The following is a 15,141-nucleotide window of genomic DNA, read 5'->3' as shown; positions in this document are numbered from 1 at the left end:
GAAACAACTGAACTACCTGTAGTCAGAGGCATTTAGGCCTTGGTGAGTCAGTTTACACAGAAACAGGGGAAAGCAGTGTACGTGTCACTCACACTGATGATATCAATTGTATATGTGACATTAAAAAGAATATGCCTTGTGACAAGGCCCGTTAGATAGTTCTACCGATGCACTTTCATGTACATACAAATCAGATTGTTTTGGTTATTGTTGTCATTTCCTTTATGCAGTCAGAATAGCAGTTGTCCTTTTTAGAGTCAAAGAGAATTTGACAAATTTGATGGAACTTTCAATACATCGTTGCTAAATTAATTTACTTTGTATTATTAAAATTGTGTTTCCTAAAAATAGAATACATTCCAAAAAGCTCCATCACTCAGGAGATGTTGCTCTAAAAGTTTTCTTCTGCTTTGGTGTAAAGGATAGATATGTTTGGCTTTTCCTTCATTAAACCATTGTCATTCTAAGAAGGACAAACATATCTCCAGAAGCCCTTTTTTATTTGTCTTCTCATCGATGGCCCCTTGTTTACAGCGATTAAAGGAACATCTAAAGATAACATTCAAAAGATTTGTTGATGTGAAAATGCTATATGTAGCACCTGGCATCAAGGTAAAACACACAAATAGATTAGCTGAACTGCCACTGCTTGTCAGAAAACGGGGAACTTTTCCCTTGCATTTTCTTGCTGATCATCTTTATTTGTATTCATGAATGTACCTGAGTTTTGTGTTTGCTTTTTGTTTTTGCACTGCACACATGCATGCTTGAATTAAAAAAAAGTGTCATCCCCCTCTGCTATCAACCATTTTTGTGTCTTTTTTCCCCACATTCCATTACCTCTTGTCATACCCAATAGACTTAAGTGTAGATAGACGTCCACTTTTATGAGCTTTTGTTCAGTAGGTTTGTGTCGTGTCAGTAGCCTCCTCTGTAACGAATGTGATGACTCTTGAGCAGCTCTCATTGTCCTGCCATGTCTCTCTTTCTTCATCATATTTTGAAAAATAAATCCTGTGCACCTTTACTGAGGGTATATTCCGATGCAAACATGTCAATTACTTTGTTTTTAACATCAAACAATGATCCATCTTTTGCCTTTCTGGAATTGTACAAAAAATTGAAAACACAAAGAATGTAAATTGAACTTGGTGGTGTGCCATCTTTATGTGCTACTAAGTAAAGCACCGTTTGCTTGCATTTTTGGTTTTTGTGACAAGTCTGTTCATTACGTCTGCCCGTTCAATGACCTGCACGTAAATCTCAAAACATATGACTGTTAGCTACTGACACATGCAAAGTTCACTGGTGCTGGCGATGCATGGCGTACTTTGTTTGAAAAGGTGGATAAAGAGATGCATTCGGATTCCTCTGTGCATTACCTTTAAGGCAACTGTATCCACCTACTGGAGCATCCATATTTTGAAGTAATGATGTTTCAAATGATGACTTCATAATTCTTCATAGTGTTGCCATTTGAACAACCATATTGTGACCATCAACATCACTGCTTTTATAATGTTTATAACTTCACTATGGATTATCTTTGAAGGGAAACAGTTGCATTAAGGGTAAACATGTAGTCATCACTGTTGTATCAAACGAGGCAGTGACTAGCCTCTGAAATGTGAAGAAAAGGAGTGAATCAGTTTGTCATTTTGCAGTATTGTCAATTGTTTTTAGGGGACAATGGTTGTGACAGATCGGATCAAACCTGCAAACATGACCGCCGACCATCCAAAGCACTATCTCCCATTTACGAGCTGGATGGTGGAGAAGCCTTCGAGCAATGCTCGGAAAAGGACAGGAATGTTAAGCTGAAGGCAGAGCAAGAAAAGCAAAGAGAGGACGATGAAAAAAGCAATGAGTTTGCAGAGCGGGACTGGAGCATGCTCAGGCAGCTCCTCTCAGACCACGAGTCCAACCTGGGCATCATAAACCCTGTGCCTGAGGAGCTAAACCTGGCCCAGTACCTTATCAAGCAGACTCTGTCCCTTTCACGTGAATGCCTGGACTCTCAGGGCTTCCTGTCCCCAGAGAAGGAGACCTTCAAACGCTGGGCGGAGCTCATCTCGCCCATGGAGGACTCCTCCACCAGCATCACAGTAACAAGCTTCTCCCCAGAAGACGCTGCATCTCCTCAGGGGGAGTGGACCATCGTGGAATTGGAAACGCATCACTGACTACTCACACAGAGGAGAACCTGCCGGACAGTTGTCACCTCTGTGAACGTTGCACCTCTAAATATTAACTTTGTTTTAATTTATAATCATTTTCTGTCTCAAAAATGTTCATCTTTTTTTTTTCTGGACTTTGCAGCAGTTTATTTTGCATTCCCCATCATGCCCTCAGTGGACAGTTTTTTGACACAAACGGGATGTTATGCATGCTAATATCTTTTGTATGTCTGACTGTTTAATTAATGTTGCTTCACAGCTCTAGACAGAATAGAGTAAGGAAACACATATATTTTTTCTCAAGGCAGTCTTCTGATAATATGGTTGACTGAAGTTTCTTAAAGAAAAAAATAACAATGGCCTACTGGCTTGCATTTAATGTCATATTGAAAATAAAGATTTGTGTTTATTGAAAAATGAAAAGTGTTGGTCACTGACAAGTCACAGAAACGTATTATTTTGTTCAATGTGTTTACTAGTTGGGCTTGCTAAGACTTGATTATGTTATTACTTACAATTGTGCTTATCATGCTGTGAAATAAGCACATAGACATAGGCCCACCATAGGCCTAATGGACACAGGTATCCCAACTTAATTACCTAATAATAGTTTTTTTTTTTTTTTTAAACGAAATTATATAACAATAGAAGGTGCCTTTACCGTTAGTATTTGTTATTTCTCGTCTCAAAAACGTTAAAGAATGGTTTTGAAATAGCATCGCAGCGCCTTCTCGTGGTCCGATACACTGCCATACTGCGAATGGACCGCGAGGACATTCCAGAAAAGACGAATCCTCATTAACCGCTCTAATATTTAGCCTTTCATTGAGCAGTGGGTTATGGCGACACACGCAGGAACAACTCCTCAGTGGAAAACAACGATTATAGTCAGCACTTCACTTCAGGTAAGTGATGAGTTAACTCCTGAGTGGTCAAACATTTATTTTAGACTTTAGTGTCAGATATTGGTAAAATAAATAGATAACGTGAAGAATATCGGTTAGCTATCTAGCTAGCAAAGCAATGCCTAATACAAAACGCAAAGTGTTGGTTAAGATAACACTTGTCGAAATTTGACACATTTAACTTTGTCTGGTTTTAAACGACTTTAGGAAATACATGTATGTAATTACCTGTATTTGTTTCACCAGAGCCATGACACAAGCAGGATGCTAAGCGCTCAGCAGCACCGAATCAGGTTTTCAGACGGTGTCGAGTCGGGAGCCTTCATCTTCCCTCTGTCAGGTAAACCTGCTGTCAGCTCTGCTGCTGGTTAGATAGGCCCCTTTACCGACCCTATAGAGCCCCTTTAATACACCTGCCTTACACTTCAAACCCAGTAACGCTATACAATATTAATTTCAGTAGTGTAAAGTAAATAAGTAGATTTACTCAAGCACTGTACTTAAGTACAATTTTCAGAGACTTGTACTTCAGTATCAATGAATGCTACCTTTACTTACTTTGCAGATTTGGATTAATAATGTGAAATATAAACGACAAACACTTAAGACTTTAGTTCCACCTGGAGTAAATTCACAAGCTACTCTTCGGTATAAAATGTATTTAAAACTAGCTGCACCTTTACCAGCTTTGATAACGCTTTAATGCATCGATAATTAATTATATAAAAAAACGTATAATATATATTATTTAGAAATGGGCCAATCTTCAGAATGAGTACTTTTACATTTGATATTTTAAGTATGTTTAGATGCTTATACTTTTGTACTTTTACTTGAGTAAAAGTGTTATACATTCATAACACTTTAAATGCATGACTTTTACTTGCAACAGAGTATTAATACACTCGGAGTACTTCTCCCACCTCTGTTAAGTTTGCATTTGACTCTGTAAAGTGTTTTTCAGTATCTAGAAAAGTGCCCTATAAATAAGATGTATTATTATTATTATTATTAACACAGAAGCCACTTACACAGGCTGAACTTGGGAAACAAATTACCACACATATTTGTTGGGGTCTCACAGTAACATGTTTAGTTTAGTTTAATACATTTAACATTCTTATAATGTTCTAGGTACTGCATTTCTTTTGCTTGACCCTCAAGACCCCTTGGGGCATTGTGAGGAATCTGGACTCATTGAGAAGATAAAGACGTTTGTGCAAGTACACCGGAACAGCTTTCTTCTTCTATACGCCCCCTTTAATGGGAAGAAGGAATTGGAAATATTGTCGGTGCTTCAAGACAGGTAGATAAATAGCTGTGTTATGTCTTTCCCAAGTTGTAACCCCCTTGTTGTGCTTGGCTGTAATATAGGCATTGAGATTCTGACATCTACATTATTTGCATCTCTTTCAGATTTTCTGGCAGCAGCCTCAGGATCCTGCCTGTGCGAAACAATGCTGAGATCGTCAAAGGAATGTTGACTATTGCCAAGGTAAAGACAGAGGCAGCACACAACAGTTATTTGGTCAATGTACATTATAAGTTAGACAAGCTGTTTGTCGCCTTGTGATATTTGAAGTAAGGCTCATCTGTCTGCAGGCCACCAGTAAGCCCCATGTAGACAGTATCCGCGACCGGATGTCCCTGGCTCGGGCTCACATCATTGAAAACAGTCCTGTGTGGGAGATGCTGAGAGACATTCTATGAGCTATGATTCAGCATTGTTTCACACACTTACCACTTGTGTTGTTTTATTTGATGCTACACGCCTTATATAAAAGCACATTTAAATCCATGTTTATCACAGTTTGTTCTATTTGTACATTCTTTTTGTATTGGTCAAGCAGAGCACATCAAATAAACCTTCATAGAAATATCCCAGCAGTCAGAGGTGACACCTCAGTTTAGTTGTTGGCTCTTCTGCTTTTCATCTGCGATCTCTTCAATGCGGAATATAAGACTCTCCATCAGGTCGAATGTGACCAAAGCGCTCTGCAACACCTGTGACACACGAGAAGAGTCAGGTTGCTTGTCCTACAAAGGTTCAAATCCAAATCATCATTAATAGGAAAGACTGTTTCTGTACCTGGTGCTGGACCTCTGGGGACATATTTGACATTTTCTCCTTTTTCACCGTTATGCTTTTGACTAGTCGGCTGGATCTGGCAGCATCTCTGGCTTCTGGGTGGAGCACAGAGATATTCCACAGTGTATTTTATCACCTTCTTTGCAAGGTTATTTCAACGTCATTTTGTTACACAGATTAGGAGCTATACTGTACCTCTGGCTTTTATCTTTTGATCCTGCCGCAGCGCCTTCAGTTCGGCAGCATAATATCCTCTTGATATGCTGATGCACACACGCAGCATTTTTAGGTATTCATCTTTGATCGTGCACAGCTCCTCCCACACAATCTAAAGGGAGGAGGAGAAGATGATCAGCTTTGCGCACTCACCAGGCAGGAGAGTAGTCTTAAGTCATACATTAGACTGACTTACAGTGCTCCTCAGGGCTGTGTCCCTGATAAGGAGGTAGCGTAGAAGATTCAGACTCTCCATTATCCTGGATACAAAAGACAGGACTTAGTCTGCTTAATGTGTACCAGTTCTCACAATTACAGATCTCTCTGTCTTTCGCTCTCTTTAGGAAAGCCACAATGTCTATAACTTCATCACATCCAACATAAATTGTGTCACGAATTATGCCTAGACTCTGAATTTAAACATAAACAGATCTGTCCATATGTTAAACTATTCAATATCACTCACTTGTCCATATTGTTAAGCAGATCTGTCTGAGCCCCTTGTGGCAAAGACAGCACCAGTCCCAACAGCGGCAGAAGCTCCTCCCCCAGAAACCATTTATTGGCATTACCCTGCAGGGGGAGAGTGAAGGATGTAACACCTTCAACACATGTCACCAGCTGAAACACTGAATTAGGTTATCATGAATACAGCAGCAGGATTTTCTAAAATATTGCTTAACATATTATATTATTATTATTATTATCTTACCTTAATAGAACATTCAACCTGATTCCTGATGTTCTTTACTATGTAACTCTCCACTCCTGCATGGTGGCTGGTTTTCAACATGCACCTGCAACAGGAAATATAACCTTTGTTATCAGATGTCAGCAAATGCAGAAAATAATACAATAATACAGCAAACACAAAATAAAACATAAATCCGATTTCTTCCCTAAAATTGAGGTACATCAACTTTTGCAATAGTTTGACACTGGTGACACCGTATTGATTTAAAACTACAAACAATGTTTACATTAGATCACTAATGGGTGAACAATTGTATCCAAAAAATAGTATGAAAACACCACAAATGTGAATATTAATGATTAGATTATCCATAAATATAGATATTTAGTAATTTATTTGACATTAGAATATGTGCTATTGAAACATGAACATTTGGTATACTGTTCCTTCTCTAATGATTCTCTCACCTGAAGAACTTGTGCTTTGCTTCAGAATCAAATTTATCGATACAAAGTTGTAAAACCTGTAGTCCCGTTGCTCTCTGGGGAAGCAGCGATCACACACAAAAGAAAAGTAACCACGTCATTGTGTTCTACAGTACCACAGATATACAATGACCATCCTAATCAAGCATCGTTGTTTACTCACCACATTCTGCATTGGGCAATCGGTTAAAACTTGCCGCAGGTTCTGTGAAGTTCAGCACAGCACACGTCACTGATTGGTCAGAAGTACCCAAATAGTGGATTAAACACACAATATGCTATTTCTTCCATGAGTCTTTCAAATAAAACACAAACAAAAGAGTGTTGTGAGGTAAAATACTCCGGTTAAAATATATGTTTAAAATGACCCAGATCAGGACACTGTATATTCAAAATGTAAATGTATGACCACTTCTGGCAAAACCGCAATAATGCTGAATCATGCTTTTAGGGCACACGAAGTGTTTACAGGCGGCCAAAGGAAATAGGCCGTACATTGAATGAAATTAAGAATTTCTCTGTGATTGAAAATGGTTTCAAACATTTGGCAATATGTAAGTACACAGATCAAGAACATATATAACACAGGTCTAGTTGTTATGGATATATACATATGTAAGTACGGTCAGCCAGTCAAAATCACAACACCCTGCAGAAAACCTGCTCCCGAGGCTGCTTGTCGTACCTGGGGTGCACGATAGAAGCTCTTCAGATCCTGGAGGCTCACCGGAAGGCTGTTGTCCTGCACATTTCCCAAGCTCTTCTCATACAGTGCCTGAGTGAAAATACACAGGTATGTCCATGAAAAACAACCATAGACTTGTCTACCGTATTACACCTCAGACTGACTGCACGTTGCTGTGGCCTCACCAGTCCTTTGAGCACGTGTGATTCCGTTTTGCTATCGATGGAACAAGATTACAGGTCATTAAAAAACAACTAATTGAAAAGCATCACTACATTCAGGTCTCACTGTAGCGACAGCTTACCTGCTGAGTAGTTGATTGATGTATTCCAGGTTGCATTGAAGAACAAATACAGGACTGGGACAGCAGGACACAATACAATGTCAAGTGTCAGGACTTCTGACTGTCAGTGAATGCATCATCAGTGTGACCACTACATGGTGTTTCAGTGTTTCACCTGAATACTGCTGGAAAGCTGTCGAAGGTGATGAGCTGGACGAACAGTAAATAAGCCAGGCACGCTCTGGACTCCTTGGCCTCACTGCTGTCCTTCAGAGGGCTGAAGAACAGGAGCTCGGACAGAGACTCGTGGATCGCTGGCAGTGTGACCTGCAGTGATGCACAGTGACATTCAGTCACAACACTCGTTGTTTACATGCTTTCCCATTTGTGGAAGACTTGCTCTTACCACTATCTCTGTTGCAAAGAGCCACAGTGAGGATGTTCTGTCTCTGTTCAGTTCGGCCTCGAGCAAAGGCTCCCTCAAGCTCCGCATGCAGCTGCAGAGGCATTAGCAACAGTGTGAGACACTATAGGCAAACATGTAGTTGTTTCAATGCACTGTTTACAAAACATATATTTAAAGGCCGCTTTCTAAGTTCTGTTTTTTTCTTATACCCTGAGCAAGAAATGACTTTAAATCTCTGCTTCAAATGGGCAGATATTTAAATAATGCCAAACTTATACATTTAAACATAACATTTTAGAAAAGTGAAATTTCCAAAAAATCCAGTTGTTAAATGAGGTACCCCGTTCACCTGTAGTATCTTCTCTCACCCCATAATGAAGCAAAACAAGTGAACTAAAACAGACAACAATGAACAAAGATAACGGCATTGATCAATTGTAACGATAAATAAAGTACTTTCATCAAAATACAAACAGAGAAGAAACTTTTTGTTAACTCTGCCTTTACCACAGCCTAACGGAGAAAAAACGTACAACTTGAGAAGCTCGGTCCTTAGCTCCTCATCCTCAGAGGTGGTGACGGAGCTGCCAATCTTCCTCTTCGCCTCCTCTACGAAAGGCTTTGTGAAGTTGGTCAGGGCGTTGTAGCAGCGACACAGACCGTGCTCATCCTCGTCCTCCTGCTGCGAGCTGTAAGGCACAGGCAGGCGGGACAGCTGCTGCTGCAGGGCGCCCAGAGCCGAGCCCAGCCTGGCTGCCTTGCTGTCCTGCAGCTGCAGCAGCACTGCAACACACAGGGCGATGTTTGCATCAGTGGACAGCAGGGGGAGCCATACTCCATGAATACAACAAGAGATCAAACATACTCTTTACCATAAGCTGCCACAGGCAAGACTGTTGCAGTTGTGCAATAAACCCTCCCTTCATGAATGTTTTTTTAATTTTTTATTGTACCTTTATTTAACCAGGATAGTTCTCATTGAGATTAAACATCTCTTCTTCAAGAGAGTCCTGGCCCAAGAATGGTAACAGCACAGTTTCAGACGGTTTTACAGTTACAGACAATTAAAAAACACACAATCACAACACAGTCATCACCAAGTTTAGCCAAAGCGTTTACAGACACAGCGGCTGCTTCAAGGTCACTTAGAGTTGCTTTGAGTGTGTTTAATGAGACCAGCTCTCTGAGTTTCAGCTCGGTTTGAAGCAGGTTCCAGCTTGAGGGGCAGCGTAACTGCACGCCCTTTTCCCAAGTTCAGCACGGACCTTTGGAACAGTTAAAAGGAAAAAGTTCTCGGAGCGAAGCCGATAAGATCCTGTGCATGTTCTGTTTATGTACATCCTTAGATACGGGGCAGAGCACCAAGAACAGCCTTACATATAAGGACGTGCCGATGTTTCAGTCGACGCGTGGTCAGGGAAGAGCATCCAACACGAGCGTATAGATTGCAGTGGTGCGTCAAGGGTCTGAGGTCAAGGATCTGAGGTGTGTGATGAATCTCAGTGCACCGTGTGGACGGTGTCCAGCGAGTGAAGGCACTGAGAAGATGCATTCATATAAACCACATGTCCAGAATCCAGCACAGACAGAAAGGCTGCAGACACTCGTCTCTTTGTGGCCTCATAGGAAAAACAAGACTTGTTTCTAAAGAAAAAACCTAATTGTATTCTTAATTTTTTCAAGAGTTCCACAATGTGTGGTTTAAAAGAAAGCGAATTATCAATTATAATTCCAAGTTACTTCTACTGCAACACAGATTCAACCTCCGTCCCCTGAAAGCTGGTGATAGGAGGAAGGAATGATGTTTATGGTGATTGTGGAGGCTGCTGTTGAGTTGTATTGCTTTATGGTGTTTCAGGTCTTTCTATTACAGGTCACATACATCCATGTGAGTAGGCTACTAACAGAAACATCCCTTCTAATGAACTGGCACCTGAGTACTACTCCATTAAGCTGCACGATTGATAGTGTTACCATGATTATGTTGTGTAATACACGTACCAAAAATAGACATTTTGACTATTATGCCTCACTTTAAAAAATGTTTAAAGCCTGTGAAATGTCGATGATTAGCAACAATGTCTGCATTTCCCCCAATGGCTGAAACATTCATTTGCAAAAAGTACATTTGCCATAAGACATAAAGCCCTTGTGTTATACATGATCAGAGTTGAGGCCTTTATACTACACATTGTGTCTTCAGGACATCAACGTGTGATTCTCTTTGCATGAATGATCCAAACCAGTGTAATATTTAACCTTGTCAAATTAAGATTATTGACTATTGTGATTTTTTTGTGGAGGGTTGCGTATGTGTTAATAGGTAGTAACATCTCCTGAGACTCGTGTTACCTGTTTGAAGATGTGGTAGTAGAGTTAAGATGGTGTCAGAAATGGCCCCTGCATCAATGTCTTCAGTCAGTTCCAGCAAGCTGTGCATGAGTTCATCCGGGCTGCACGTCTAAACATCAGACCAGACGTTAGACCTACGTAGAGGAAGCGTTTCAATGTGTGGATGCATTCAGGTACATACCATCGTCAGGTGTGTGATGGCAGCCTGGCAGTGATCGAGACTCTTCCCTTTTTTAACCACTTCCTTTACAAGAGGGCTCATAAGAACGCAGCCCATAGACTTCACCATGCCCTATAAGTGCAAGGGAAAACAATCATTATTCTTTCATGTTAGCGTCAAACTCATTTCCAAATAATCTCCTCAAAATTGTCTGGAAAGAATGAAGTAGTATGATACTGGACCAGGGAAAATATTCTAACCAAACATAGACATTTGAAAAGCTCCACTGCCACACTGGAAACAAAACTTAGATCCAGATACATACTATGTCACTGACATGCAGTTTATATGGGTAACTGCTTTGGCTTCAAAAACACTTCCACTTCCATCTCCAAGTTGTATTCTCTATGTCCATGTTTAATGCCGGGGATTTCTCATTTGGTAATCAATCCTTTGAACCCCCTGAGAGCGTTTCAGGCTCCGAAAGAGGACGCCGTTAGAAAGGACACATGCTTCTAAAAGTACGCTGCACACAACATGCGTGAAGCGTGGAGAGATGGGACAACCCAAGGGCACTTAGAGGAGTGCTGTATTGAAGAGGGTTATCAGTGGAGCGAGAAATCTGACTGCATATCTGCTTGTTTCCTCCCTGCACCTCCAGGTCAGGAGGCCAGCCGGCACGGAGCGGTGTCTGCACGTTAATGCTCAGCCTCGCTGCCGTTCGCTTCAGTGGCGCTGTGTGTGGCTGTTGCTGCTCAGCAGGCTGTGGTGAGAGGCGTGTGTGCTTTAGAGCTGTATGACAGATTAACACTGCATGTCACTGTCTCTTCATACAGTATGTGTGAGGTGTGAGGGGTACTAGGGGTAGAGGGAGGAGCAGATCTGTGGAGAAGTACCCGGTTCTCCTCATCCTGAAGGAAGTTCAGAAGTTGTGCGCCGTCACCCCCGGTGACACAGACGCATCCGAAAGTCTTGAATTGCTGATAATCCTCTGGCTTCAACTTTTCTTCTGGAGTATTTCGCTAAATACAAGATGGAGTCATTATTTGTTATCAACAAATATCAGCAGATTTTATTCACCCAAAAACCATATGAAAGAAATATTTACTAAACCAGATTATTTGACTGACATTTCATAAAAACAAATGTTGATAGGCAACGGTTGAATGGTACGTATTACATTTACGCAAGTACTGCACTTTTTCCTATTCATGTCACTATAGTTCTAGTATGATCTGAAATGTTCTACATTTTCTAAATGTTCTTAAACCTGTCGATGCTACTTACTTTATTAATAAATGTGCACACAAAATATATGAAGTTATAATACAAGAGCAACTTTTCATTATAATTGTTTGTCAATTTAAAAGAACATTTCATGTTTCCATCTTCTAAATTGTCATTTCTAGATTTTTATTTGAGTTATTTTATTCAAACTAATGTATTTGTAATTATTATTGAAATAACTAATAATCACTTTTGTTCAGAGTTTAAACCGACCAGAGATCGATCATTCAGATCCATTCATCTGCATCTTAATCCATAATACAAAGTGAGTTAATGAATTGTTCAAAATGCATTTAATGTGTGGCTTTAGTGCCGTAAGTCAATCTGAATACTTCTTCAACCGCTGCAGATACGTCATGTTAGTGAATGAGTAGGAGGCATGAAGTACAGTCAGAACACTCGTGTGTACAAGTAGTTGTGTTTCTGTTTGCTTTCTGCTCAAGTCCCCCCCCTCTTGAAGGTCACACATGATACTGATATTAAGCACGATTGCTCAATTGTGTCACAGTGATAGAAACCTGTAGACTTACCCATCTCTGGATGATGTCATTCACCTCATCTTCAGCCACTATCAGAGTCTCGTCAGCCCTCGTAGGCAATCCCATTATCAATACGTCTTTATTATCAACTCTAGACACTTGTGCGGCTATCGGGTCAGCACCAATTTCAAAATGAACCAATGTGTAACTCCGCGTGTCTCGAGGGAGAGAGAGATTCGGTTTGTGAGGAGCCCAAACATAAACCTCTTATCTCCCTTTGTGCTTGACGTGTAATAGGATTAAACCAGAGCACTCGTAGTGACCTGGAACTGTCTGGAAGGATCTAGTCCAATAACACTCTCAGTCCTGTTCACAAAATAAATAGTGATAAAGAGCCCAAATAAATGAATAGTTTTGTAATCCAATGGAAGTCCATGATATGTGTCGGTGCTTCGAGCACACACTACACGTCCACACTGAGCTATTTGTTTATGCCACACAACACAGTCTGTGATCATAACAGCAGTTCATGTGTTTCCATATTGTTGTAGCATTTGAGAGATTTGTGAAACAAATATATTTTAAAGGGATACTTTGTTAAATCATTTGTCTTTATTTTTCAAATATATCTAGCACAAGTATATGACTGCTAACTATTTTTCTTAGCATGCTTCAGTGTTATGATTGTTAAAGAGGCCATATTGTGCTTCCTAGTGGGTGCTATAGGTTTGTGTGCATGTAAATGGTCTGCAAAGGCTACTATTACGAGCGCGTCAACACATTGTACATGATAGGCTAAGGGGCGGGACATCTCTTATTGGTTGGCCAATCTCAACAGAGCCAGCCAGCTAACCAATCAGAGCAGACTGGGCTCTGGTTTCAGACAGAGGGTGAAAAGAGGTGCTGCAGCACAGGCAGCATGAGAACAATAAAGAGCTTTCTGAACATTACAGCATGGAGACATGTCCCAGCAGAGACACTACACACTGATATGAACCTGAAGATCAGCAGGAGAGGACTCTTTAGAGTAGAGACACTACACACTGATATGAACCTGAAGATCAGCAGAATAGGGCCCCTTTAAATAGTGTTCCTAATAGACTGGCATGTTTCTGTACATGACGCAACAGTTTGATCTGAGAAGAGGTGCAATATAATGTGGTTTGTAGTTATTTCAGATATAACATGAGCAGCACTGATCTGAGCCGCATTCTGATTCGACAGTTAGACAAATAAATCCACCTGTGCCAACTTCCCTCCTAATGAAATGGAGACGCCTGTTGGACCGAAAAGGATTAGGAATGCCTTTCCATGACAACATATTGCTCTGTGTAAGCACAAAGGCTCGGATCATCTTTTCCCCTGCAGCGTGCGTGTGTGTGTGTGTGTGTGTGTGTGTGTGTGTGTGTGTGTGTGTGTGTGTGTGTGTGTGTGTGTGTGTGTGTGTGTGTGTGTGTGTGTGTGTGTGTGTGTGTGTGTGTGTGTGTGTGTGTGTGTGTGTGTGTGTGTGTGTGTGTGTGTGTGTGTGTGTGTGTGTGTGTGTGTGTGTGTGTGTGTGTGTGTGTGTGCGTGTAATATAATAGAAGTACAATCACAGACGTCCCGCTGCAGCCTCAGCACAAAAGCAGCTCACGTCCTGATTTGAGATGAATAGGCAGAGAGACGTATTTGAACGGTCGGATTTAACCGACATCTGCCGCTCAGGTTTGCTCTCTGTATTGCTGTGTGATGAAAGCCTTAGACAAAAGCCACAGAGCAAACAGAACACACTGCTGCTGCTCTCTCCGTGTGTGTCCCTGATTTTGTCATTCCTAATTGCTGGCTGATGAAGTTTTGTTTCGACAGTGGATCCCAGGTACAGGACATACGAGAGGAAATAACATCTAGGATCACTCGTGTTGATAATATTTATATCTTTTTCATTTCTGATATACAGCAGATCATCTAATACAGCAATCCAATGAAAGTTGTTTAGGCTAATTGCAGGAGAGAAAATAAAATACAGAGATTTGTAAAAGCTCTGTCCTCTCAGGAAGGCTTTCCAAAGCTCCAGATAAAAGCTAGGAAGTCCGCCTTTAGTTTTAAAAACAAAGAGACACTATTTCAAACTGTTCTCTCTGAAATGATTCGTATGATATCTCAATGATTCACTTGGAAAGCAACCATTTGTACGACAGACCCCTCAGTTCTGACTTCAACAACATCTTATGAGCGTTGCGGCCTAAAATGAATCATTTGAGAACTGAAAACAAGCCAGAATAAAAGTCAATAATTTCTGCTCTTATGGAAATCGGATCGGTACAATCGGTATTGGATCTTAATTTGCTGATGTATGTTTTTCAGTGCAAAGAATCCAAATGCTCGGATATGGGACGAAAGGCAGTAATCACTTTCAAACTCCGGAGGGCACCGTTTGTCTGAGCGCTGTCCATCCACATCCAACACCTTGTGCACACATCGATGCTTTTCAAATAAGGGTTCAGATTTATACTTAAGTATATTTAGATATATTTGAGTAAAAGTCACAGGATTCAATCATTTCAAGTATAATTCAAGTATATCTTATACACTGATATTTAGACAGAATATTTGAATCAAGCAACCCACCAGTCAACAGATGCAGCTTCAGAAGTATGTGATTTTCACAAACCATGAAGGAAGAGCAAAGAGGAACAAATGAATTAGAAATGGATCACATGATACCCTAAGTATCTAAACCTTGAGGACAATACTGTGTTCATCCCTTATAGTAAGAACGAGAAGGCTGCGATTCATCAAGTGCTTGTTATCTAGAGCAGTGCTTCTCAGACTTTGTTCAGTAATGTTCCCCCTTTGAAACATTTTCTCAGCCAAGTACCCCCTGACCGATCCCGAACCTCTTTGATCGGAAAAACCTATATAAATAATTACAATATAGTGATGT

General features: G+C 40.6%; 3 protein-coding genes across 4 annotated transcripts in view; 2 read left to right on the top strand and 1 right to left on the bottom strand.

Annotated features, from left to right (window-relative positions):
• The window catches only part of btbd8 (BTB domain containing 8), a 40,711-nt gene extending 38,110 nt beyond the window's left edge, over positions 1-2,601 (top strand). For both annotated transcript variants that reach the window (XM_034080535.2, XM_034080534.2), the window contains exon 19: positions 1,684-2,601. In XM_034080535.2, coding sequence (XP_033936426.1) covers positions 1,684-2,183 — 500 coding nt within the window. In that variant the 3' untranslated portion in view covers positions 2,184-2,601. The remainder of the gene's footprint in view (positions 1-1,683) is intronic.
• A 322-nt stretch (positions 2,602-2,923) lies between these two features.
• Positions 2,924-4,915, top strand: LOC117445839 (protein SPO16 homolog). Its single transcript, XM_034081725.2, has 5 exons — positions 2,924-3,082; positions 3,329-3,422; positions 4,217-4,388; positions 4,499-4,577; positions 4,685-4,915. Exons 1-5 carry the CDS (start codon positions 3,017-3,019, stop codon positions 4,790-4,792), a joined length of 519 nt encoding a protein of 172 aa, XP_033937616.1. The 5' UTR covers positions 2,924-3,016; the 3' UTR covers positions 4,793-4,915.
• Positions 4,916-4,971: 56 nt separating this feature from the next.
• On the bottom strand, positions 4,972-12,344 carry LOC117445037 (glomulin-like). The gene is made up of 19 exons (XM_034080428.2): positions 12,270-12,344; positions 11,349-11,474; positions 10,474-10,584; positions 10,293-10,401; positions 8,474-8,723; positions 7,941-8,031; positions 7,710-7,861; positions 7,556-7,609; positions 7,437-7,467; positions 7,252-7,341; positions 6,730-6,771; positions 6,549-6,622; positions 6,100-6,184; positions 6,006-6,008; positions 5,854-5,960; positions 5,584-5,647; positions 5,367-5,499; positions 5,172-5,266; positions 4,972-5,086 (listed from the first exon to the last, which is right to left on the bottom strand). The coding sequence occupies exons 1-19, from the start codon at positions 12,342-12,344 to the stop codon at positions 4,985-4,987; spliced, it is 1,794 nt and encodes a 597-aa protein (XP_033936319.1). The 3' UTR covers positions 4,972-4,984.
• Positions 12,345-15,141: the final 2,797 nt, after the last annotated feature.

The sequence above is a fragment of the Pseudochaenichthys georgianus genome, chromosome 4, assembly GCF_902827115.2.
Source record: "Pseudochaenichthys georgianus chromosome 4, fPseGeo1.2, whole genome shotgun sequence".
In the NCBI taxonomy this organism is placed as follows: Eukaryota; Metazoa; Chordata; class Actinopteri; order Perciformes; family Channichthyidae; genus Pseudochaenichthys; species Pseudochaenichthys georgianus.
Note: the sequence above shows the minus strand (reverse complement) of the source record. Positions and strands in the feature narration are given on the sequence as shown.